Source organism: Vipera ursinii (genome assembly GCF_947247035.1).
Source record: "Vipera ursinii genome assembly, chromosome: 11".
In the NCBI taxonomy this organism is placed as follows: Eukaryota; Metazoa; Chordata; class Lepidosauria; order Squamata; family Viperidae; genus Vipera; species Vipera ursinii.
This window is the reverse complement of record NC_139524.1, coordinates 20,205,224-20,231,114: the sequence shown is the minus strand read 5'-3', so window position 1 is coordinate 20,231,114 and position 25,891 is coordinate 20,205,224. Positions and strand designations below refer to the sequence as shown.

The window sequence follows — 25,891 nt, the reverse complement described above, 5'->3', positions numbered from 1 at the left end:
CGGCTCAAACCTGGGAAGGGCTGGAAAAACAGCATGGGTTTTTGGGGCGGCTGGGTGGGGGAAAAATAGGAAGAAGCTGCAGGAGAGAAGATGGAAGATATCTCGGCTGCCTTCAGGGCGGCAGGTAGAGAGCTCTGTGCCTTGTTGGCGTCTCTGCTTTTGTTCTTTCTGGCTCAGAGGGAAACACCCAAAGGAAGGCTCAGACTCTCCCCCACAAAGCTGAACCCCGGGGGACAGAGCAGAGGGAGTCAGAGGGACCTGCGAGAGCATTTAGTCCAACCTCTGGCGAAATCCCAAGCCGTCCTCAACCTCCACTACTTCCCAAGGCAGCCTGTTCCAGACTGTTCCCGACCCCTTCCTTGCCATTTAGGTCCACCGCTGAACGCTTACCTCTCTTCTTCAGGCTACGCTTTCTTGGCAACGGCGGATTTTCTGCAGGCGAGAACGGGCCAAGCTGGACTTGGAGAGCTTCCCCCAAATGGGATTTCTCGCATCGCGGCAGGATCCGCGAGCGCCGACTTCACCCCCGCCCCCTCAGCCGCCCAGAGAAGCCGACTCGCAGCCGGGAGCGCGCTCCGGCGGCCGCCCCGCAGACTGCGCGCTCCCGAGCCAGTGGAAGACGCCCCCGTTCCGTCCCAGCCTGTGATTGGAGTCCCGGCGGCGGGCCGGGCCATAAAAGGGCGAGCCCGCGGCGAGGGCGGCCACAGCAGAGTCGCCGGCAGTTCAGAGGGAGCCACTCCGGGACTTGGGAAGCGGCGGCGTCCCGGCGAGCGAGCGAGCGAGCCTGCGCAGCTGCGCCAGGTAGGCGCCTCTGGTCTCCCCTGCTGTGCCCGGGCCCTATGGATTGCACGGGGGGGTCTTCTCCCATCGGAAGCCTGACAAGAGCAGGCTGGTTCTACACGCACGCGCGCACCCGCCTGGCCTGGGGGCCCGCAGCAGCCTCCCTATCCTGGCGGCGGACTCGGAGAGTCGCGGTCCCCGGGCGAGGCTTAGGGGCTCGGGAGGGACCCCGAGGCGGTGGGGTCGCCAGACGGGAATCGAGGGGATCCGTGCAATCCCAGCCAGTTCCGAGGTCTCCCCCACAACGGACGGGCTTTCTAGGCGAGAGCTCTCCGGCCGTCCCGTCTGAACCTCCGCCTCCTTCTCCCGCAGGCAGGCGGCGTTTCTGCGCCCCGATGTGGTTCCTGGAGAAGATGCGGGCGTCCCCCGGAGAAGCCGGGCTGCTGGGCCCCTTCTTCCTGGCGCTGCCCTCCGAGAAGGGCCAGGCGGCGGCGGCCACCGCCTTCCCCAACATCTTAACCCCGGACCGCATCCCGGAGTTCTGCATCCCTCCGCGGCTGAGCAGCCCGCCACCGGCCAAGAGCCCCGGCCCTGCCTTCCAGCCCCGCCGCAGCCTGACTGAGCCGGGCTTGCAGGAGGCGGCCTCGCCCGGCTTTGGCCCCTTCCCGCCCCACCTGATCCAGGTTGAAAGCGCGGAGGAGGACCTGGACCTGGAGCAGGGCGGCACCAACTCGGACCCCCAGTCGCAGGCCGCCCTCTCTCTGCCCCACGTGCCCAAGGCCCAGACCTCCTACGGCTTCTGCGTGCTGCTGGAGAGCCCCCACACCCGGAGGAAAGAGTCCATCTTCCACAGCGAGGTCTCGGGCAGCTCCCTGGTCTTGCCCCGGTCACGGGCCAGCAGCTATGCCGGCAGGGAGCCGGCCTCCAGCCCGGTGGCCGTCCGCCGCCGACACCTCTTCAGCAGGCAAGGGGCCTGGGACAGCGACACGGCCTCCTCCAGCGAGTCCTCGCCCTTCGGCTCCCCCCTGCTGGGCAGGTCCCCCGCCCGGCCCGGCTGCCTCCTCAAAGCCCGGAGCCAGGAGCGGCTGCCGGGCCAATACTGGAGGGCCCGGAGGCTGTCCGGCACCATGCGGGCCGGCTCCCTGTCGATGGATGAGGGCAGTTCCACGGACAGCAGCCCCGGGTCTCCCCGGCGCTCTTCGGAGAGCCCCCTGCCCCCCGGCCTCCTCCCCCCGCCTGTCTTCCCCCTGGAGTATCCCTGCGGCCCGGAGCGGCTGGGCAGGGAAGCCACCGTGGCAATGGACAAGGGGGGGCTGCTGCGCCTCTCCTCCCAGCACTGCCCCGCCAACCAGCGCCTCCGCATCCGCCTGATCAGCGTGGAGGGCCTCTACCGGGCGGCCCCCCTGGAGCCCAAGAGCATCAACTGCTGCATCAGCTTTTCGCTCCTGCCGGGCAAGATCCAGAAGCAGCGCAGCACCGTCATCAAGCAGAGCCGCAACCCCATCTTCAACGAGGACTTCTTCTTCCTCGGGGTGTCCGAGGACCACCTGCGCCAGCTCTCCGTCCGCATGAAGGCCTTGAACAAAGGGGGGAACATGAAAAGGGACCTGGTTCTGGGGGAGAGCGAAGTGCCTTTGATGGAGATTTTAGCCGCCTGAGAAACTCGCGGCCTCCCCCACAGATCTATTTATTTATTTATTCTCTGTTTGTAATTATTATTTTTTAAATAAAGTGGAATTTTATTTAAATATGCACACCTGTCTCTGGCTCTTAAATCACAGAGAAGAATGCTTTTGGATTCCAGGCCTGGAGTTCAACTTGAATCGGCCCCTCTAACAAGGTCGATTTGGCCGATTCCAGAGTTGCACATCCAGGACTGAAGCTAATCCAAACTCTGCCCAAAATGAGAACTCAAAAATGTTTACTTAGCACTAAAGTGGGAGGTTTGGGCATATCTGCGCAAGGTGGTGAAGTGCGCTCTTGGCAGACTGTTGCCCCTTCGAGCCTCTTCATCACCACAGCAGGAGAGCTAAAAATCAGGAATAATGAGGAGGTATTTATAATTAAAGGGCCAATTCCACAGGCACCAGAGGCTAGAAAAAAGGGGAGACTCGGGGTGTTGACGGAGCAGAAGGGAAGAGCCTGGGGTGGTTCACCAAGCCTCATCCCATCTTAGGTGGGTCTCTGAAGGGCAGCCAGCCAGCCAGCAGAAGGCCACAGCTGGGAAAGCAGTGTCCTTCATTTGTGGCCTCAAGTAGCAAGTGAAGCTGAGCGGTGGAAGTAATCCATCAGCCAAGAGACCTCCGCCTTCCTGAGGTGGACAGGGAGGGGGCATAAATCTGTCTTCTGGATATTCTCATTCCTCCCTGGGGGACCCAGCCGTGCTTCCGCCCTTCTCAGCAAAGAAAACCGGACTTCCTGAGGCACTTGGCCAAAGCTTTAAGAAAAAGTCAGCCTGGGTTTTCCAAGCAGACAGAGACAGTTCCTTTCCACACATCACTCTTCCCCCTACAAGGCAGCCGCTGATCCCAGGGAAGCTCCTTGGACACCCGGGTAGAGTTGGCATACCTCGCAGGCACGGGATCGTTGTTCTTCTGCAAGGCACCCCCCAAAACGAAGCCCGAGGCCTTCTGAAGCCTCCCCAGGATGAGCACAAAAGCTGCAGCCAATCCAAGCTTCCGCTGCCTGTTTGACTCCCAGAGAAGCTACCCTGGGCTGGGCAAAGATAGGCAAAGAGATGGTGTTGCTGAGTTCACGTGGTGGGGAGTCCCCTTCTCCCCACACTTCTTGGAGAAAGTAACAGGCACTCAACGGCTTGGCGTGAGCCCAAAGCAGCTGCTTTATGGGGGGCAACAGATCTCCCCATCACACTGAAAACATTAGCTATGAAAGTGCTGAGATGAATGGATGACGATCAGCTGAAATTCCCAGCTCCAGCTCCTTTGCCTCGTGTCGACTGGTGTGAGAAGGGAGCCACGCGAGAGGGCTCCTTCCCTGGGCCAGGTTGTTTTCGGCACCATGCAAGTGGTCCTGGACGGGTCTTGGGTCTGAGAACATCAGCCCTGTGGCGCTGATTCCATTGAGGCAGCTCTTCGTAGCTCTGGGGGGTCCATTGTAGGGGGAGCTACGTGTGGATCAGAAAAGGTAGAATGGACAGAATAACTTGGTGGCTGTTCTACTGATAAACAGCACACAGGTGTGCAGATGAGCAGACCCAAAGTTGAGGCTGGAAAGGCGAGGCTCTGGCAGGCTCCAGAAGGGATGAATGGCATGAGCCAGGCCCAAGATGTCAATCAGAAACTGGTTGTGGGGAAGGGGCCAAGTCCTGCTCAGGGGGTCCCAGCGGCTGCGGGATGGAAAAGGCTTTGGTCCAGTTCAGCTGTTCGACTCCACAGTGCTCTGAACTGGCAACCATGAAGCATAGACGATCTCGAAGGAAACGGTGCTCAGGTCCTTTCAATTCCTGAGGATGTGCTGTGTGGCCGATTTACACGCTCCCCCCACCCCGGTCTTTATTTATCTGGGTTCTTGCAACCTTTCCTAGAAAAACTCTGGAAAAGGGCAGCTTGACAAACAAAGACTCCAGTGTAAGAAAGCCCAGGCAAGCGGTTGCCAGGCTACTAATGACAACCTAGCAGAGGAAAAGTGAATGTGTGTGTAGTGTGTAGTTTGTGTGTGTGTGTAGTTTGTGTGTGTGTGTGTGTGTGAGAGAGAGAGAGAGAGTTGGAGCCAAGATAACTCCTGCCTGGGAAGAAGAAGAAGAAGGGTCAGGCCATGCCAAAGCCTCAGCCCCACGCAGGGCAGACGTGGTCACCGACGCACGCGACCAGCATCTCCTCTCTCCGTGAGGAAGGTCAAGGGGATGGGAGTCCCGCTGGGCCCAGGAGCCTCCCGGGAACAGCCTTCCCAGACTGGCTTCCTTTCAGGTGTCCAGGATCCTGACTCCAGTAGGAAAGGCTGGTCCAAGAGGCCCAGGGAGGCGAGGACTCCTCCCGTTCATCACCTCCGAGATTCAGGCCCGCTTCAGCCTTCAGCCCCTTCTTCGTAACGCTTCCCTGCCTCCTTTCTAAGCTCAGACTGTTTTGGCCACTGCTTCAAGAAGAAGTGATTCTTTCCAAGGAAAATTCTCACACGATTCCCAGTAGGAACATTAATTGAGAGGAAGTGGATGGGTTCCAGGAATTTCAGCTACCAAATCATTTTCAAACCAGTTTACATTGGGTTGCGGACTTTCTTAACTTTCGGTGACCTTCTGTAACCTGGTAAAGATTTGGCCCTTTTGCTGACAACAGGAAAGCTTGCAGCAGGTGGCTGGCATAAATCTCTCCTCAACTTTTATTGGACTGAGAATGATTCATGATATTCATCCAGTTTTCCCTTAATCGGTCTCGAGGCACGAGAGCAGCTACCAAACAGGCTTGCCCAAGTCTTCAATGTACAAGAGCTTCCGATTGATCCTCAGAAACAGCAAAGCCGCATGGGCTCTAGAAACCAGCCCTTTCTCTGATGGCCGACAGCGTCTCTTTTCTGCTCCCTCCTTACCGGTGCTTTAAAGACAGCCTTAAAAGTCAGTTTCCCTCAAGGGACTCTGTTCTGAGGTGTTGGAGAAGATGGCTTTCCAGTGCGAATCGGCCTCCAAGGGCTCCTGAGGTTTGCCTACTTCTGCTCCTGCAGAGCTCGTTCTTCTAGTTGCATCGGAAGATGCAAACTGGTTTCAGATGAGACTAGCATCTATTGGAGACAAGCAGAAAGAGGACGGGGTGGCAGCAGTATCAGGGCAATCCACGAACGATCTACTTCTGCATGCTGTTGCACCAGCAGGAAGTCTGAGCAGAGCAAACGGTCGGCATAAGGAAGGGGCATATTTGCCACTGGACATTTTCCTGGCTGTGATCCCACTGGAAAAAGTGTGGGAATACGTTTGCCGATTGCGTGTGCACACAGCAGGTGCACGAGTCAGCCTCCCCCTTCCCCCCCTCAGTTGAACACCTAAGGGAGATCTCACCCGTCTTCCCCAGCCTGGGGATGCGCTGCCATGCCTGCCTTCTCCACCCGGGGAGTGGAGATAAGGGGATAAGGGAGAGAAAATAATGGCTTTTTTTAGCATTGAGGTGAACTCAGAAAGCTAACCAGAGCTGGACCAAGGATGGAGGACCAGCAACTCAGGGCAGAAGGCCAGTTAGGGGAGGATAATCAGTCTGTCAATCAATCACTCCTGAGAGAAAGCAACCACGGCTGTATTCTTGCCAACTCGGTTGTGACCCAGAGTCAGAGGAGTTGCCCTCCCCTCAACGAACGCCTGCCCCACTGCACACTGACTTGGCCCGGAGCTCCTCAGGGACACTCACACCTCAGAGCAACAGTCAAGAGATTCTGAAAGCACAAAGCATCACCCAGCAGGTCCACGCATGCTCTAAATGCTGGATTTTTGCTTAGTGTGCTGTAGAAAAGCTAAAGTTTAGATCAACTTTACGTGCGCTGCTTTTAGTAGCCTTTAAATTCATTTTTCCAGAAAGAACTTGGATGGTTTTGCAAGAATACACAAAAAATAGATGATACAGATGCTGTCCCTTGGCAGCCTAGCAGTCCTGCCTGCCCGGTCTACGGTGGACAAAATGTTCCAGCTCCCTCCTTGGCTGTGAAGGTGTAACGCCATTTCCTGTAGCTTGTCCTCTGCTCCTCTGAATGAACGGACATGCAGCTGAAGGGTGTGAATAAGACTCTCTCTGGGAAATGAGTGATGGAGTAGGATTTTGGCAAGTCAAATCGAGAAGCTGCAGACATTAAGCAGGCCCAGCTGCACGAGCGAGACAAACTGGAGAATGGTCAACTTTAATCAGGGCCTCTTCCGGCCCATCCTGAAAATATGATTTAGGAAAATGCCAGGCAGAATGACGGCTGCAAAATGGGGAAAGTATCCCCAAATGATGAAAGGGAAAGTCCTTTCCCATCTTCTCTCTCCCTCCCCCCCACCCCCCGGCCAGCTCGATAGGAACTGGGACAAGGAAGTCTTCCAGGGCTGGCAATTTCTTTTTTTTTATTTTAATTCCATTTATATCCCGCCCTTTTCCGAAGACTCAGGGCGGCTTACAAGCTTAGCAGTAGCCTTTTGGAATCAAGACTCAGATTTGCTTGGGATGTCACCCTGGAGTCTGGCTTTCTCAGTCCCTCGGCAGAAGAAAGTGGTTTGCAAAACCCCACAACACGTTGGCACATCCTTCCGTTCCTTGGAAAATGGGCAGCACTCTCTCTCTCTCTCTCTCCTGCTCATCCAAGGGTCATTTACAAAAGAGTGAAGAAAGCTGCGCTCCAACCGCTCAGAGCGCTTAGCACATCTGGTTTGAGAAACGCCCATGAGACTCTTGTCTGGAATGGGCTCAGCTGCTGTCCAGCGGTTGAGGTAGCAGGGCCCACACTCTGAAGAATCGGACTTAGTTGTAATGGAATTAAGTAGAGCTGTTCTCAAGGCGTTCCATAGGTGTTCCCTTTCTGGCACACTGAAAATGATTCTCCCCTAGCAAATCTGGAAATAGCTCCGGGCCCATGCCTAGAAGGCGGACTCCAGCTCAGAACCTCTCGTGTACCGGCTCAGATACCACGGCAAGAGGTATCCTCATGGTGAGTTGGGGAACAGTCCACCAACTTTTACATCCATGCTTGCACTGAGCATTCAGCAAGAGAGGAGAAGTCAGAAATGGTGCTTTTGAGGGTGGCAGCATCTTGTTCTTCGCCATCTCTTGCTCTCTGCCTGTTCTTCCTGGCAGAGGGAAGACCCAGAGGGGAGGAGGGGCATTCTTTCAGACATTCGAAAGAGGACACTTCTTTTTCCAAGCAACATTGGTTTGTCCCCCTTTTTCTTGCCATCGACGCGCCCCCCCCCCCGTCAGAAGAGCTTCCTGGAAACCATCGTTCCCATTGGCCCACATTTCCCGGGAAAGTCCCTGTGACTTTTTCAACCCTCTGATCCTCATTAAATTTCAGGAAGGCGGGGGAGGTAAACAAAGACGCTCTTTCCAGAAGTGAACATTTGCATTTCTCAATAATAAACTCATAACACAGATATATTAAATAAATGCAAAGCCTGGCCGATAAGATCCGAGTGGAAAAAAAACCCTCCTCCTAGGTTGCCCAAGAGATCTGCATGTGAACTATTCAAGTGATGCCTAATCTAGCTCGATTCTTTGTGTTTCCACTTAATATAATTATGCCAGGCACTGCTGGCTGCTGTAGCCGAGAGCCTGGCAGGCGGAACACTGAGATAAGACGGGGGCTGTGTTCATGTGAATAGTCAAAATGGCTGCACTGGCTTATGCTAATCCCGCACGTATCCCTTGCAGAAATTTAATTACTCTGGCCTCTGGGACCTGCTGACTGCTTAACTGAGTTTGGCAGGGAGATGTTACAACGCCGAGTTCACAGGTTCATCCGAAGCAGATGAAGTCAGAAATGTTGGGTTGGCATACTCAGTTTCCACTGCCTACAGCACCTTCCGCAGCTGCTGCCCTCCAGACCCGTCAGACCCTACAAATCCCAGCCAGCGGCGCCTCTGAGGAGCGTCTGCTGGGCAGACATGCCCAGTTAGCAATCACAGTCTCACTGATCCTTTCTCCAGGTTGTCCCCGATTTGACGTACATAAGCACCATAACTGCACACATGGAAAAGCCATAAAAGAAGTTCCTCAGAAGATGGTCACGATTTGCAGACCACCTCAGTTAATCGTGAAGTGGCCTGTAGACACCCGGGTTGGAAGACGTGGTGAGGACGCTTGTCTAAGGGGCATCCAAGGGCTTCTTAGGCACTTGCATCCTTCCTGAGCCTGATAGGCTTCTTGTGCTTTACTCTTCAACCCGGACCAAAGACCCGTTTGGCTCTCTTGGCTTCGTCTCCCACGGCTGCCTATAGAGGCCCAACAGTCATTCAAGACTGTTTTAACCCTTTAGCCAAACTTAACCCTCTGCAGGAGGGAAGTCTGCCTGGCGGCGGCCAGGGCCATTGTTGACAAGGGACCAACCTAATAATGGAACGCTGAGCACACCAAGACTCCAGCTAACCCTCCTTATTTATATTTCCACTAAATGTTCTTGCTGTAAACAAACATCACCTTCACACGGTCTATCGCTCAGCACATGCTTGAGGTTTTTGTTTAAGTACTTGACACTTGATTAAAGGGTGCTTTGAATGGTACGGTTATCAGCTACTCTACGGAGACTCCAGTTCATGTAGAAATATTAAGATCCTTTGAAAACACCGGTTAATATTTGCACTATAGTACTTTATCTTGTAAGTCTTTTAAGTTAAATCATTGCTTGTTGTCCAACAATGGGAGGGATGCAGATGGCCAGGCCTTCCTCACGTGTGGCAGCCCGTAATGTTTCTAGGACCTCTTATGCCACCAGGGTCAGCGAGTCACAAAAAGATTGTTCTTGTCAGCCATTCAAGTTGGCTCATGAACTCCTGAATGGAAAATATTCTCAGGATTAAACACTGCAATGCAAACACCAGAGTTGATCACTGGTGGGGACAAGTGCCCAGGCACAACCTTTCTCTTCTCCAAGGTTAAACAAAAGAAGGTTAACTCACACACTGAAGACTGGAGCCCTAGAGCATATTTCTTTCCTAAGACAGAGAAATCTGTTAAATATTTGAGTATTCTTGCCCAACAAGACCACCCCAGTAAGGCTTTCCTAGTCAGGAGAATACTTTGAAATAAGCGCCCCCCCCCGCCCCCGCCTTCCAAAAGAGCAGATTTCCTGGAAAAAGCATGTGGCTATCCAACTGACCCACTTCTGCCTGTAATAAACCAGACCTGAGCCTGTTCTTCCCTTTGGGGAAAAAACTGCTTTGCTTCATCTGATAAGTTCCAATTGTGAAACAATTCCTGTCTCTCTCCAGCTGCTCTAACAGCTCACATGCCTCTGTGCCAGGGGAGGGGGCTAGAAAGAAGCAACTCCAGCCTTGGGAGCAGCCGGGGGGGGTGATGCTTTGCACGATCCAAGCGCTCAGCCTGTCGCTGTGGATCTCCATCTGCAACCTCAGGGCAATAGCTGGCCATGGTCTACAATGCCCCTGTGCATTGGAGTGGGTGTGCAGAGAGCCTGATGTGAATGCTCTGGCTTCTCTCTTGATAAACTTCTCTTTCTTCTCCATATTTTAGCCAGGGTACGTTATCTGGGTTCCAGGGTTGTTTAGTTTTAACCTATTCTCTTGATATATCAAAAAATTCAGCAATTTGGATCTGTAGGCAATAAACTATAATTTACTGCATCCTGGGAACCTGGTATCCACAATTTATGATTTAACATATTGGACAAATCTCATGCACGGTTTTAAAGAGAACCTGGCTAAGCAAAAATCAAGGTTCAGCACGAGGTGGAACCAGACACATCTTAGTACAACTCTGTTGGCTCAGCACAAACTTTGGAGCCAGGGAGCATACTGCCAAGAGACCAGAAAACAAATGCAGGCACCACGTTCTGAGAAATAAGCAACAGTTTAACGGTGGTGAGAATTGGCGCTCATAACTGCCAGGCTGGACATTAAGTCAGCTATGGTCAAATAATAGAGGTCATGTAGGAGAAAATGAGTTGCTGAGGACTGGAGGATCTGATAGGAATGGCTAAATACATGACCCCTTCATTATCGTGACTTTGATTGTAGGTGTAACAAGGGGTACATTATTGCAACCATTTGTATTCTCAATATCTGACCTAATGTTTACAGTTCCTCTGTAGACTCTATGTCTGCCAGCCTATTAATTTATCAATGCCAACCTACCAAGCCAGCAGAGATGAATACCATTGATCTTGGGAAACATGGCTCTTTGATGACCCCAATCAATAGGATTTGTAAATAAACACTGGGTTGGCTCCCTCCTTGCATTTTCCAAAAGAAGGCTGGCTCATTCCAGGTTCTTCAATAGCTATAAAAATACAAAAAGGCTAACAAAGTGGTGTGCATTTACATCCCGTTCTCTTCTTTTAGCTTCTCTTCTGTTTTGCTCTTGCTCTGCACCTCCACCTCCACCCGCTTTTCTAAACCTGATCTCCTGGCTGAGATTATGAGTCTCCAACAGATCTGAAGGGCGTCTAGTTAGAGAGGTTTGATCCATAATTAAAAGCCGTTGCTAGTTGCTCGTTTGTCTCTAGTCTGCTGTTTGCCTTTAAGAATCAAGTTTAACACAATTTCATTCACACTTTATCCAATCTTTGGTAAATATCCTTGATTACTTTCTGCAAACCACTTCCTGAATATGAGAGGATCACGCTGGTATTTCCTTATAGGCTCAAATGATATTTTATTATGGTGTTAATCCCAAACTTGGGATTATGGGCAATTATTATGGGCAATTATTTAATCTTGTTTTAACGTTTGTATTTTAGTATTTTATTCTGCCCTGTGAACCGCCCTGAGTCCTCAGGGAGAAGGGCGGTATATAAATATTATTAAATTAAATTAAATTAAATTAAATTAATCCATCCATTTGAATATTTAGCTGAATTGCTTGAATTCTACTTGGTGATCCAGAATCCTCCAGGTCAACCTGCACTCTCATTTGGGAACTGATTTGCTTTTAATTCCGCTTTGCCCACAAGCCACAATGGCAGAGTTCAGGCTTTGTGCTAGGCCAGGTCCACACCAGCTACTTTAGGGGTTCATGCCATACGTTCAGCATCTTGACTCAGGCAGCCAGAATCCTTTGGTCTATTATGGGATAGGAAGTGAGAGGCTTCCCAGGGATGCTCAGAGCCAGGATCTGCTCCTTTAAGAGGCTTCCAAGCGGAAGAAGCCACAGAGCGGCAGGAGCTGTCCGTGGTCCTGGGACTTCTTGCCAGCCCGGCTCGCTCGGCTGTTGAGGCCAGCTGGTTCCTGCAGATTTTGTAGTTCAACTGCACGCACAACAAAGACAGACACGCGGGAGAGAAATGAGGAACAACGGGGAACAAACTCTGCCTCCCTAAGTGTTCAGAAAGGCATTCGGGGAAGAACTTAGGGTCACCATAAGAGATGAGGGAATGATATACAACAGAGCAGAAACCCCATGTTACGTTAAGCAAGGAAAGTAGAAAAGGTTAAAAATCTCAGCCAGATTCAGCTACTGTAAATCCGCTATTCCTCACCAACTATCAGAGCCAGGGACTCAAACACCGAACATGGCCTGGTCCTACACTACGCTAAGTTATGATTTGGCTATCCAAATTCAGCTTTATTTCCTATAAAATCTAAATGATCAAAGAAATATTTAGGATAATTTCACTGCATTTTGGTTCTGACGGTCCCGAATGAAGGGAGCCCTGTCGGGTGCAGGAAGGAGACAAGGAGAAAGCTGTACAGCTCTTCTGAATGAGAGCAAGCCAGAAATATTTCCTGCTTCATCCAGGCTCCCATTGTCAAATATTGATTCAATGCAACCCCTTAGCAACCCTTGCTGTCTAAATAGAAGGCCAGGATCAGTGTCGGCGTTCAGTCGGATATGAAAAAGGGTGACGTGGGCATAAGAGGAAATAACGTGATTTGAAAGGGAGACAAACTCAGCGGTATGGCCACTATTTTTCATACACCAAAGCAAATTGTATCTGAACTGAACTCTGTGTTCCAAGTTTGTTTAGAATTTGCACAGTCCTCGCCCACACTCAAGACACCGCTGTCCTAGGAAATGTTGGCAAAGAAAAGAGCATCGCTTTTTCTACTGGTTGTCAAGAGAACCTCAAAGGAGCAGTGGGAAATTCATATTCAGGACTTCCACCCTTAAAATTTGTTGTGGTTCAAAAAATTAATTATGGAATTTGAGTTTAGGGAATCTATGATCTGGAGTGCTAAGCTATCATGAGATTTATACGTTAGTATAATATGTGAATCAAGATAATGGAAGTTAAAAACAGGTTAAAAAACAGTTAAACTAATCAAAGTTTAATACCTACAACACTCGCCAAAATCTGTCAAAACTAGGTGGTTTTAGCAATATTCACAATCAATTAATGCTTACTTTGGGGAGGGCGTTTGCTAATTTATTGTAACTGTAGTCCTGGACAGAGCATAATTCCAATAGGATTCACACATCTTGCTGAGACATGTCTTGCTAACCTAGATTATTTAATAAACACGATTGGCTGGATTTGCATAGTACAGATTTTTTTTGCTTGAATTGCATTTAATGTATACCATTTTGAAAAGTTGTTAACGTTGAAAGTTGATATAAAAATATATTAAAGAAAATAAAGACACAAACTATATCTTTACAGTTTATAAACCACTGTGTCAAAGTTCATTTCAGGAAAAAAAATCACCTTACGAGTACATTATGTGAACCAGGCCTAATCTACCTAGTTCAACATTGACACCAAATGATAATCATTTAGTGACACTTAACCCTGTTTTAATTAGCCAATTAATTGAAAGATTTGTTGACAAGCTTGTCTTTCTAGCAGGGAAGCTCATTTCCCACACTGCCCTGCTTTTGAACCCACAATTTATTTGTCTTGGTGTTGCAAAGATAGCTGCATTAGCCTGAGATAAAAAGCCCCTTAGCCATTTTACAGGTGGGAAGAGGCAATCAGAGGCAATTTTTCCTGGTTTAATCAGCTTCAAATGGACCATCCGGGTGTTTGGCTGTGCAGCTTTCATCCGTGATGAGAGAAGCTGGAGAGCTTCTTCTTCTTACCCGCAACCCCGGGCTGTGAGTGTTTTTCCCCTGAGCGATGTTTACCGTACAGGGCAGCCCCTTCAAAACATGCATGTTTAAACAGATGTTTCCCGTCTTCGAAAGCCAAAGCGATTCCTGCCACTGAACGGTGAACAGATGGAGCTGCTGTTCCACGGCCAGCCAGGAGTGACCTTTTGCATCTCCCATCAGCAGGACCGGGATCCTCTGGCCCCGCGAAAGGCTGCTGAAGAGGAACGGAGGTGGAAGGCAGAGATTGGATAAAGGAGCTGCCATTTGACAAGGTGGCTTTGGGCGGGCCTCTGTCAGCCGGCGAGTGGGCCTTTGGGAGAGGAACAGAAAAGCGGGCAAGGCCACAGGATGGGAAAGGGAGGGAGGGAGCAGAAGAGAAGAAGATTAAAAGCTCCTGCTCCTCTGGATGCCCCACTACGATTATTTTGGGGGAAGTTCTTGCAACTGTCATGGGATTCCCCCTGGATCCCAGGAGGTGGGTGCGGACTTGGTTGCCGCTGGAGGCTGCAGCGGGAACGTGGGTGGCATTATTCTGTGGCCACCCCCTTGGGACCTTCTCCCCTGGACAGGGAATTGTACCAAAAGGCCAGACAGTCCTTCCAACTTAGTGGATGGATTCGGAGTTCCCTGCGCTCTATGTGTGTGCATTTCTTTTTTCGTTAAAGAAACAAAAGAAGAGCAAAAACTAGAACAGGCAGAAAGAAATATGAGCGGAGAGCCAAACAGAAACAAAAAAAAAGAGTAAACACCCACCCAAAAAGCCTTTGAAGTTCTCACACTCAATATTTCTACCCAGAACATTTATAAAACATAAAAGTAATTGTTTAGGAGAAACATGATGAATGTGACAAATAGTAGTCTGATTTGAAATATTTTATCTTTCATGCAAGACTGAAGTTCTTCCATACCTCGCTAAATAAACCACTCAATGTGGTAAAGCATAAATCATGGTTTACAAACTACAGTGGCTGTGTTCACACATTACACCAATTTCCATCTGTCTCTTGGGGAGAAGGGTATAAACTGCAACATTTGGTTCCAGAGCCAACCAATCCATAATTTAATTTAAAGCAATAATAGATCAGCTTTGCCAAAAGGCATCAAGTGATGCACTTTATATTTCTTTCAAAGAGGTCATTCTATTTATGAACAAGATGTTCACTCCGTAAACCATTTAGGGAGGGCAGTAAGGCACTGTGAAGCGGTATATAAGTCTAAGTGCTTTTGCTGTTACCTCTGGAAAAGAGGTCAGGAAGTCCTGGAGAACAGAGTCTTCCAAGCATCAGAACAGAAGGCATAAAAACATATATCCACTCATCTCTGTTTGAGCAATTGCCACATCATTTTTTCCCGAGTTTCTGAAACAAGGTTTTCTGGAAACAAGCAAACAATATGTCCAACCCAGCGTAGCACACAGGAATGCGATGCCGTGTGCCGTGCTGTGGACGAACAGACTGACTGCATGTGCCGCTGATAAAGGCAGGTAACTCACCATTCAGGCGCAGCAGAGAAAGGAAGACAAACAGAATGTTCTCGAGTGTCATCAGCAAGGACAGGGAAAGAAAATCTGCAAAAATTCAGCTTTTAGAAATAGAAGGTCCATCTTGTCCATAGTAGAGTCATCCCTTAAAAATAGGATTGCATTTGTTCCATTTCCTCATGATTTTCAGAGGAGAAATTTCAAATTTTTTCTACAGAAAGGTTTCATTTTTGAGAAACAGCATGATTAGGATTCCTGTATATCTTGATGTAATTATTCTAAATATTTATAATTGCTCCAAAACATGTGATTTCTTGAACCAAACATCCCAGGAGAGCAGGTGTTTAGGAGCATGTTAAAAGCTCTTACTCAGACTGGTGGGCTGGGTTCAGAGGAGATGTTTGGCCATCAAGCGGCTTCTTCAGCTTTGGGATACAAAAACACTTTGCTTTTTAAACTACAGTCTCTCTCTCTCTCTCTCTCCATACCCAGTTTATTTGCATATGTCATCCTTGTCCCCAAGGAGGCCATTCCTTGCCTCTGAAGGAGACCACAATCCGCCAAACTTTTATGTGGGGAGAAATTGGTTTGACGTTAAGGCCTCATCAGTCTTTCATTTGTACATATTTGCTGCAAAAATCAGCTCTTTGGGAAGGGCAGCACCAATGGTGGTTCGTTCAGCACTGATTATGCAAACTGTCTGGCCCAAGGTGCGAATGACATGATGACACTAAGGAGGAAAGAATGTCTGGTGGATGGACTCATTCACAAGTGTCATGGAACAATTCCTCCTCTGGGGGGAACAGGGTTGAGTGGGCTACCCAGGATCATTGCAGGGCCCCAAACTTTGGGTCCAAATTTTTGCAGAGCAAGTCAAAGCTCCTTTTTGCCTTAAGGGCAGATCCCACCCAGAGTCACCGGGAGTGGGAGTGGGGTGGCACGTTCGTTTGAAATATTATTTTATCTCCACACGTGTGTAATCTCCAAACACCCTGACATGCCAGCTGCCTGCACGCTATTCCAGCCACCCTTTCTGGCTGTTTGAAAACAAAGCGGCTCTGAGGTAAAAATAGCCCGAGGACGTCAATGGGTTTTCCTCGGTGTCCTGAGCTGGGCCTCCGCCCCGTTCGCCGTCGGAGCTTTACGCCAGGCCCCGAAAGCCGCCCTTCCAGGCGGGGAGGACGCAGGCTGGCGGGGTCTGGGGAAAGGGGCGGGGCGGGGCGCGCCATGCCGGTTTGCCCGGGAAGGCCGGCCAGGGGACCCAGCCGGATCAGGGAGGGCCGGGCTGCTTTGGCTTCTGGTGCGGCTGCTGGAGGCATCCCCGCACGTCGGAACGCTGCGCCTTGCGGGTCGGGCTCCCTTCTTGATCTCCTCGGCGTCGCCTTTTCTCGGGCCTGCCAGGCCGCTTCCTCGGGCCGCCATCCCCGCCTCGGGCCTCCTGGGCTCTTTTCGAGGTAGCTGGCTCGCTGCCCCCTAAAGTTCCGGGTTCCCAACTCCCTTGCGAGTTGCAGCCACAGTTTAGACGCAGGGCGGAGCCAGCACGTCCAAACCGCCGCATTCACACGACGCGTGTTCCACGACGGCTCACGGAACCCCCTCCCAGCCAATCAGGGCGATCGAATAGGGGGCCTCGGGGGCGGGGCTTGACAGCCAGGGCACGCCCAGCGGGCGGATCCCCTCAGCGAGCTAGCCTCGAGAGCGCGGGCGGGCAAAGGAGGGAAAGCCGCTCACTTGGCCCGAGCGCGCATGCGCGGGGCCGCCGCCGCCGCCGCCGCCGCCGCCGTCGTCGGAGGGCGGAGCGGCGTGGCGGGCGCGCGCCTCCTTCAGCCTCTCGGCCTCCTCGGGCGCGCGCCCAGCTGGCTCTTCCCTCCCGCCCTGCGAGGAAGGCCCGCCGCCGCCATGGTGCTGGAGTCGGTGGTGGCCGACCTGCTGAACCGCTTCCTGGGCTGCTACGTGGAGAACCTGAACAAGTCCCAGCTCAAGCTGGGCATCTGGGGGGGTAAGCGGCGCCGGGGGCCCTCCCCCTCCCCCTCCTGGCCAGGCTCCGGGGGGGCGTCTCGCAAGGCGGCGGGGGGGTCGGCCGAGGGGCCTCGCAGGTCGGGAGCCGCCCCCCCCCGACAGCCCCTTCCCCAGGCCGGCCCTCCTCTCCCAAGCCGCCCTGGGGAAGCGCTGCCCCTCCGAAGAAAGGGGTCGCTGGGGGGGGACGCTGCGCAGCCCCCCTCCCCCGTTATTTGCATGCATTGCAGCGCCTCGCCCCCAGCCCAACCTCGGCGGAGCCTGGGGGGTGCAGAACCGGGGGACAATAAACCCGCCCTGAGGCTTTGGACCCTCCGCACCTGGCCGCCGGGTGCTGCTTGGCGGCCTGGAGCCCCGACAGACTCCGGGGACCCTCTGCGCCCGCTGGCTTCCTTGGCTGGAGGCTGGCCCGGCCCTTTGGTTTGGGGGCAGGTGCTGGCAAGTCAACTTTGCCCCAAAGTGCAGTTCCTCCCGCTCCAACTTCTCGAGCCATAAGAGTAAATATAGCAGAATAGTAGATTATCTCCTGGGCCGTAGTTCTAATTCCTGTTCTCAAAACTCGGCCCTTTCCCCTTAATTTGTGTTCTTAGTTGTGTGCTAGGTAAGGCGGCTTGACGTAGTCTTGCTTTTGAAAATAAATGTAGGCCAGCGCTTTAGCTCTAGAGTTCTTCTAACCACCCTGTCTTAAAAGTTAAAAGAATGTTATCGTGACATTTGAATTTGACTAAAAAAGGAAGAACATCTTAATGTCATTTACGTTAGTCAGAAGCGCCTTAGGAGGAAGACTCCTGGCTCTTGCAGAACTAAAACTGAAGTTGTTGCTTTGGTCAAGATTTCTCAATGACTGGATAATCCAGTTTTTCCAGTGGCGATATAATTGGAAACTTTTCCTCCACCAACCACACTGTTGTTTTGGGACTGTTTGCATTGGAAAGTCTCCAACTGGAGTGCTTGTGCTTGGAAGCTGGATTTCAGTTGTACATATTGACATCACTTCTGAAAAAACGGGCCGTGCACACCTGGTTAACTCTCAGTTCTATTTCCTCTTTTGAAAATGGATTTCTGAAAAAAAAAAGTCTCTTAAAGTTTCCTCAGATGGCATATAATCTGAGCTTCTTATCAAAACGCTTCTTGCTTTTGTGGAGTCAGTTTTGCAGAAAGTGTATTTACTTTCTGGCTTGGATTGAAACATGAATTGGGTTGAAGCAAGACGAGGGGAGGGGCAGGAAAGTAAAAGAAAGAATTGAGGGTAGCCTTGAAAATCATCTGGCCTGTGACCACTGACAACAACTGTGTGTATTCTTTGATTGCAACAAGTTTGCAGACCATGAGATCTGGAGTCATGAGATATGGTACCAGAGTTGTGAAATGATGAGTGTGTGTGGGGGGCCATTGCATGTTTGAAATCACAATGGATTCTTTCAGGCTCCCTATGAACGTTGGCTCAAGGCTTTTCGTAGAGCTGTATTGCTTTTGCTTTTAAAATCTGTTTGCCATTGGTTAGAAAACGGTATTAAAAAGATAGGATCTGTTTGTTACGAAATGGCAGTTTTTCAGGAGTGAGACGTCTTCTTAATTCTTCCTGTGGGTTTGCGATAAGAGTTAAGGACACGTTCAGCGCAAGGACTGAGTGCTGCAGAGTTTGCCCTTTCTTAGTAGCTTTCCTAGCTTTTATTATGGTGGATCAGCACGTATAGTTTTCCCAGAAAAGTTTATCCTGTTGTGTTTAATCAAGATAAGCGGCTGATAGTTCTCTCTGCTGTAGTCATGATTTAACCTTGCAACTGTGGTATGACTTCTCACCAAAACTCATCAAAAGCTGCAGGTCCTCCTCTGGTTCCAGATAACTGATCTGGGGAGAGCTGTACGTATCTTCTGATTCAGGTTGTCAGAACAAGGTGTATTTTGTAAAATGGAAAAGTTCATGAAGTGGGCCTTCTGTTTTGGCTCCTGGATCTTCAAGCAGAGAAAGAAAGTATTTCAAGCATGCAGCAGGTTGGTTGCAAGATGTTTGACACAACTAAGCTTGTGTCTAACTTGCAACTAAGCTTTAAAATTGCACTGCTGCTTTTTTGCTTTGAAACCCATGCTGGGAACAGTAGGAAATTGTAGCAAAGCGCATTTCTAGAGATTGGCCCTAAGTCAAATATTACAAGAAAATTAAGTGTTATTCTTTCACAGTAAAGCTCTGGTGTTTATTTCCTGCTCAGATTAGGGAAGTTCTCAACATATGTAGAAAGATTCTGTTCAGGCTCTACTTAACTTTCTTTTTGCAGATGTGTGCATTTTCTCTAAAAGATTAAAAACTAAGCAACTGATTAATGTTAACTTTGTTTTTCCTCTGGGTCAATGATTTGCTTGTTACTGCTCAGCTTATGGCACCTTCCAAATTTTACTAGTGTTGCTGCTGTTGAAATTAACCTGAGAAAGTTAACACAGTTCTTATATTGCAGGACTAGTTCCTTTCGTAGTTTTATAATAAGAATGAACAAGGCTGGAAATCAGATGTTGCGTTCCAGCACTGCCTGTTTTATTCCCCTTTTAATTTTCTGTTGCAGTCATTTTTTTAATAATTATTTTTGTGCTTTAGTTTTTACGTTGTCCCCTAAGACTGACGAGAAGACAGCAGGCTAAAAATATTGACAAACGCATAAATAAGCCAATATTCCACAGCCACGAAATATGCTCAATACTTAGCTGGGGAGGTATTCCCTTCCCCTGACATTTAAAAAAAAAAAGGTCTTGCTTTTATTGGTGGATGTTGTCACTGTGACTGTGTAAACATCAGATTTTGTGATTAGGTAGATGTGACTGGAATGTGGCTCATAGATATCTTTTTTCCTTCTATAGGCAATGTGGCACTTGATAACCTCTTAATCAAGGAAAATGCTCTGGTAAGTAACCTGGAAGCTATTGGCAACCCGGAAGTTATTTTCATTACCTCCATGGATCCAGTCTATGATTTACAAACTTGATAAGTATAAGATCCAGGGCTTTTTTTGTCATAGAACGCTCAGAACGGAGTTCCGGCACCTTTTTTGGATGGAACCTTGTAGGGTAGGCAAGGTGGGTTGTTGACACGTGTGAGTTCCGGCACCTTTTTCTTTTACAAAAAAGCACTGATAAGATCCAATCTGGAGCAGAGGTTTAGTCTTCCGAGCTTTTGGACTTATGCTGGAGCCCATCCTCAGGGAACTACTCTACCAAAATACGTGCTTTGGGCTATTCTAATATTATATTAAAAAGTCTAGTTAATGCAGTTTTGATTAGTTTAAGTATCCTGGATTTTGGCAGTGGGCCGCTTTGGGGGTCGTGCTGTGGGTTTCGTAGTGTTAAAGAAATGCCCCCAAAAGTCCGGAAACGATGAAAGGTCAAGCCAGAGCAATTCCTCCCAAGAGGGGCTCCGTGTTAGAGCAGGCATGTTGAAAATCACCCCCCCCCCGCCCTTTTCATCCTCACTTGACCAAATTGATCTCTCATCTGTAACGAGACTAGTAACAGTTGGGAGCAGATTTATGGAACATTTAGTTCGTTCTCACAAAAAAACTATGTGAGTCATCCCCCTCTCCCCCCACCCCTTTGTCCACCACTCCCCAGTTGCCTCTCTGAAATATGTTTCCACTCTTGCATGAATAGGAAGGGAAATTAAGTATCCCAGCCCCAGGCTGTCTTTTCTTACCAAGGGATTACAAACCATCTATTGCTATATATAATAAGGCAGCTCGAAGTGACTCTTTTCTGCTGGGACATAGCCTGCCTGACTTGACCAGTAACTTGTACTATGGGTCAATAATAATAAAAGTGTCATCTTTTTTCTTGATTAGAGTGAATTGGACGTACCGTTTAGAGTAAAGGCTGGTCAAATAGGTAAGTTCTTTACTCTGATTTTTAGGTGGTTCTGTGCATCCTCTGGGCCTGCACTTGAAAAATATGTGGAGATTGAAGCGAGCCAACATTCAACAGCCGTCCATTTGCCAAAACCAGCTTTGTAGACTTAGCTTCAATCATGGATGCAAAATTTTTACTATTGTTGGTTTGTTTCCAGGCACAGACTAAGTACAAATCATGGAATAAGCAATAAGGTGCATTTGAATATTATTCTTACAGACAGAAGCTAGAGGCTGGTATAGTTGGTCTCTGCTTGCTGCTTATTTAATGTATCAGCAGAACAAATAAAACCTTAATGGAGTATATCTTGTTTTTAGATAAGCTTACTCTGAAGATTCCTTGGAAGAATTTATACGGTGAAGCAGTCGTTGCATCCCTAGAAGGATTATATCTTCTTGTTGTCCCTGGGACAAGTAAGTTTGTTGGGGTAAATTTACATTGCTCAGTGACCTGTATTTGGTTGATGCCCTGCCAAACTTTATAGGATATATTGTCAATAGAGCCTGTGCAAAGCAGAAAGCTTTCAACTGTTTTGAGCACAGAATGTCACAAAATTTCCCATTTTGAGAAGTCTTTGTTGTTTGGGAAAAAATGCTTGAAACAGCTGTTTTGTACCCAAAATAGAAAAGTGGGTGAAATTTCACACTTGGAACTAATTTGAAATTAAACACTTTTCTCAACCTTGCGTTCCTGGTGTCTTTTACAAAGTATCTAGGCAAAGTTAAATGTTAGTTGAAGTAAGATGATGCGTATCTGAGTCTCTCATCACAATCCAGGACTTCCTAGGATTAAGTCTTGTGTGTACGTGGAATCTGGCTGCTGGGTGAATCTGCGTAAAATTACATTGTTTGTCTTTCTTTGTTGGTAATCTTACATAAAACACCCTTCCAGGCTCTGGTGACTCCTATGTCATTGGTCTTAAGTGTGTGGTTTAGATGAAGAAACCTGCAAGTAGAAGATCAGGAATATCCAATAACAGTTGGGTGCTAAGAAGCAAATCATACTGAGGTTCTGAGCTTGCCAAAAATACAATTCTTAATTTCTGCTCTCTGAAGATTCTGATAATTATAGGAATCATAATCGCAGGAAAGGTAGGCTGCAGAAGTTGATGTGAAAAGAGCAGGATGATAGTCTGATTGAGATATTATATTAAGGATGCAGAATTCAATAAAATATGGCTTCCTTATTGTTTTTTTCCTTGCAGGCATTAAATATGATGCAGAAAAAGAAGAAAAATACCTACAAGATAATAAGCAAAAAGAGTTGTCAAGAATTGAAGAAGCCTTACAAAAATCAGCAGAAAAAGGTAGATTATTTTTAAGAAATGAACATGCCTGATGTGCTGAAAGCTACTTCAGAGAACCTAGTGAAGCAGAGCAGTCCTGGAAAATCCCAAAAGGCAAAAATACCTTGTTAATTTTACAGAAGAGAGAAGGACGTGAAAATCTCATTTTCCATGCTCTAGAAATATCACTATACTGGGAATTTTATGCTTTGATTTTTGTCCTTTACATAGTCTTCAGATAGAGGCCCCTCGTCTTGCATAATTAAAAAACAAAAGTGGCACAGGGGCTGTTCGACTAAAGCATGGAATCTCCCTGTAAAGTGAAGCTTTCAACGACAAACATGGTTGTGGGTCACAGTTTTGTTTCTTGAAATACGTATGTTTTGGTTCAGCTTGAAGATCTGCTTCTGTGCTTTTAAATGTCTGCTTTTTGATTGTGCTGTCATGCGGATGAAGGCACTCCTTCAGATCTGATACACGGCCTGGAGAACGTGGTGCACACGCCCGGTGGGTATGCCTGCTTAACGACTGTAGCCGAGCAAGTGGTGGAGGGAGGTTGAATGGCCGGATTGCAGGTTAGCAGTCTACATCAGGGCTCCCCGGAGTTGGCCTCTTTAAGACTTGTGGACTTCAGCTCCCAGAATTCCCCAGCCCAGTCATGGACTCCCAGTTTCTGATGACAAAATCTTTCTTTATGATGGACGTTTGGGACAAACCAATGCTAATAAAATATCTTCTCAACTCGGATTGAAATTGTTTAAGAATACTAATGTTTCACTTTGAAGTAGCTTTGAGAATTTGTTAGCTAGAAAATCAATCTTGACAACTAAAAAAAGTTACTCTATTTCATTTTATCTAGACATATGAAAAAGTAGAAACACCTATAAACATTTCAGTGAATTTTTTATTGCAGGGACTTGTAGAAATTTAATCTAACAGTTCTGATGAAAAATTATATTTTCCTCAGTTACCTTCTTAATTTTCCTACCTTTATTTCTGTTGCTTGCTTTATAAGACTTTCCTAACTTTAATTTATCCTTTTTCTGTAAAATTGCTTACATTATGAAGGACGTAAGTCTAAAAAGACTAAAAAACATTTTAAGAAACCATTTAAAGCTCGTGAGCACTCAAAAGGTAGGTACAATGAGCAGAATTTGCTGAACTCGTCTACTTGCTACTTCTGTTTTTTGTAAATTGATCTTATTAATTTTGCAGTAATATGTGTGACTATTTTTGCAAGTATTGTTTTCGTAAGAAATGAAGGTAAAGAGAGAAAGAGAAGGAAAACTAAACAAAGCCGTTTCACGTTGTACATTGTGTTGAAAAGATTTGGGAAAAATGTTCTCATAGCACTGGGGAGAAAATGGCTTATTTAAAACACAGTTCAGTTGTATGTTCTGTTTGATATTTTCCATGATGACTATTTCTCAAAAAATATAAATAATCTATAATAAAATTTAGCCTCTCTTTGGAGTTTGTTGTATGATTTAGTAAATTAGGTTAAGATCTAAGGCTTTGCCGTGTAGCAGAGAAGATGAAAAAAGGAGGAGAGGACAGACAAAGGAAACAGATGATGATTAATGTGGTAAATTTAAGGAATGAGATGGAAACTAACTTACAAATTATTGTTTAGATAAACCAAAAGAACAGAAGAAAGATACTTTCTTGGAAAAGCTTGCGACCCAAGTCATCAAAAATGTACAAGTCAAGATCACCGGCATCCATGTCAAGTATGAAGACGACGTAAGTAGCCTGGGCTCTCTGCACAAGCGGCCCAGAGAGGGAGCAGCAGCCTCGCCGAGCTGATGGGAAGGGCCGGCTGCTTACGTAGCCATCTGTAGGATTGTCTCCGTAAACAATGGCATAAATAAATAAAAAGTAAATAAAAACATAAAATGCATTGTTTCTGGAAAAGGCTGGCAACTTTCCTGTACAAGATTTACGGAAGGTTGTTGCTGCTTCAAAATATGTGAAAATAATGGAACTGTAAAACAATTTTGAATCCTGTATTTTACTTGCTAGCACCCATTTCGTATCTTATGCAGATTTTCTTTTTTTTTATATATAACTAAATTGCAAATGCATTTATGCTAAGGTGCTTAATATTCCTTATGATATGTTTTCTTCTGAACGTAGATCACAGATCCTAAGCGACCGATTTCTTTAGGAATGACTCTGGCAGAGCTTAGTTTGCAGGTAAGGGAAAGAGGGGTTTAAAAGTTCCTGGTGGGCTGTGGACCAACCAAAGATTGACAGTTCATTTTAGGTTATATTTATTTTCACACTGGAAACCATTCTTAAACACAAATGCTATTTAATTAAAGTACAACCCCCATTGCAGCATTATCAACAGTGGGAAATTAGTGGGGACGGTTCAAGAGACATTTCTAGCTGCGAGACTTTGACTAAATAAATTCCTTCCAGATGCGAAAAAAGCTTGACACCCAAAAGAAGTGTGAAACCAGAAATACGTTAATTTCTTTTTTAATTTCCAGACCACAAATGAAAACTGGACTCCTTGTATTTTAAATGAGGCTGCGAAGATCATCTACAAGGTACAGCTGCCCTTGGGTACAAGCACAGCATCTTCTCTTTAGTAGTTCCTAGAGGTACCTGGAAAAGCGTATTCAGGCAGGATATGAATTTTAATAGCCCGGATGCTTAGTGATGCATAATGCTTAAGCCTGAAGGGTTGGACCCACTGTGGCAGGGCCTTTGATCTCTTACCCTTTGAATAGTCGATTCTCTCTGCCTCTTTCTTCCCCCACTTCCCCAAAAGCTCACATCCCGTTTTTTGAAAGCTGGCTTGTGCATGTTTTCACGCTCCCTTGGGCAAGCAGAACAACTCCTTAATTGGCTGCCAGCCCAAGAAGTGCTTTTGGCAGCTTGTCTAGATCAAGGCAACATTCCCCTCAAACGAAATTGTTCTGGCTGGCTTTGTATCCGCCTCGGTAAATGTCTGTCCTTTGAAACGCTTCTCTAGATGCTCCTCTGTTGCTCTTTGAGGGGTCCTTGGCATTCTCCGTTGCAGCCCCTAACCAATTGCATCTTTTCTTTCAGCTTTTGAGCCTTGATTCCCTCAGCGTCTACTGGAATGTGGATAGTGAAATGTATTACCGCTCTTCCCGGGAGCAAATCTTGGTAATTTGTACTTTATATTTGCGAACAGGTTTCTTCCTGTCTTTTCACCGATAAGGTTGAAAGAGCAGTAATATGAAATGAGATTAGCCAGTAGCCAAGGACTTCCACTTCAGGGAATTTCCTTTGCATGATGTCATCCCCCAAACCCACGACTGGCCAGACTTAATGGGCAAGTATAAGATGAAATGCGGGAGTCTTCTTTCTTCCTGCCCGGTGCTTCTCAGGCTTGGCAACTTTAAGACGAGAGGACTTCAACTCCCAGAATGCCTCAGGTAGCATTGAACACTGTCCTAGATAGAAACAGTGTTTAGTAAACATTAACTTCAAATTAGGCAACTTCGCAGTGGAACGTTGCTCTTCAAATATAACATCTGACTTTTTTTCTGCGTTGTTTCTTCTGATGAGTCAAGAGAGAAATGAGACATTCTGACATGTTTTCCTAATTTTTTTAAAAAAAATCACCGGACCCAGCACTGTGTGGACATTTTGCAGCCAAAGAGCAGAAGTTGCAGGCTAGGTGTGAAAGTCTAGTGAGGGGGATGTACAATAGACGGGTTCTCTGGAAGGAAAATGCTAGGAAAACAATTTAAAGGTTGAGTTATTTCTGTAGCATGACCTCTGCCTCATTTA

At 47.8% G+C, this 25,891-nt stretch overlaps 2 protein-coding genes across 12 annotated transcripts in view; both read left to right on the top strand.

Moving 5' to 3' along the window:
• Positions 1-670: 670 nt before the first annotated feature.
• Positions 671-2,534, top strand: LOC310645398 (C2 calcium-dependent domain-containing protein 4C-like). Its single transcript, XM_083371088.1, has 2 exons — positions 671-801; positions 1,153-2,534. The coding sequence occupies exon 2, from the start codon at positions 1,176-1,178 to the stop codon at positions 2,436-2,438; it is 1,263 nt and encodes a 420-aa protein (XP_083227214.1). The 5' UTR covers positions 671-801; positions 1,153-1,175; the 3' UTR covers positions 2,439-2,534.
• Positions 2,535-16,782: 14,248 nt separating this feature from the next.
• The window catches only part of VPS13C (vacuolar protein sorting 13 homolog C), a 49,605-nt gene continuing 40,496 nt past the window's right edge, over positions 16,783-25,891 (top strand). For all 11 annotated transcript variants that reach the window (XR_014493517.1, XR_014493518.1, XR_014493519.1 and 8 more), the window contains exons 1-9: positions 16,783-16,930; positions 19,798-19,841; positions 20,772-20,814; positions 21,153-21,248; positions 22,040-22,141; positions 23,754-23,863; positions 24,257-24,316; positions 24,616-24,675; positions 25,181-25,261. Coding sequence is in view for 8 of the 11 variants with exons in the window: in XM_083371259.1 (XP_083227385.1) it covers positions 16,831-16,930; positions 19,798-19,841; positions 20,772-20,814; positions 21,153-21,248; positions 22,040-22,141; positions 23,754-23,863; positions 24,257-24,316; positions 24,616-24,675; positions 25,181-25,261 (696 nt within the window). In the remaining 3 variants the exon portion in view is untranslated. The remainder of the gene's footprint in view (positions 16,931-19,797; positions 19,842-20,771; positions 20,815-21,152; positions 21,249-22,039; positions 22,142-23,753; positions 23,864-24,256; positions 24,317-24,615; positions 24,676-25,180; positions 25,262-25,891) is intronic.

Coding starts and splice junctions, on each gene's coding strand:
- LOC310645398 (XM_083371088.1), top strand. CDS start 1,176: ATGTGGTTCCTGGAGAAGATGCGGGCGTCCCCCGGAGAAGCCGGGCTG.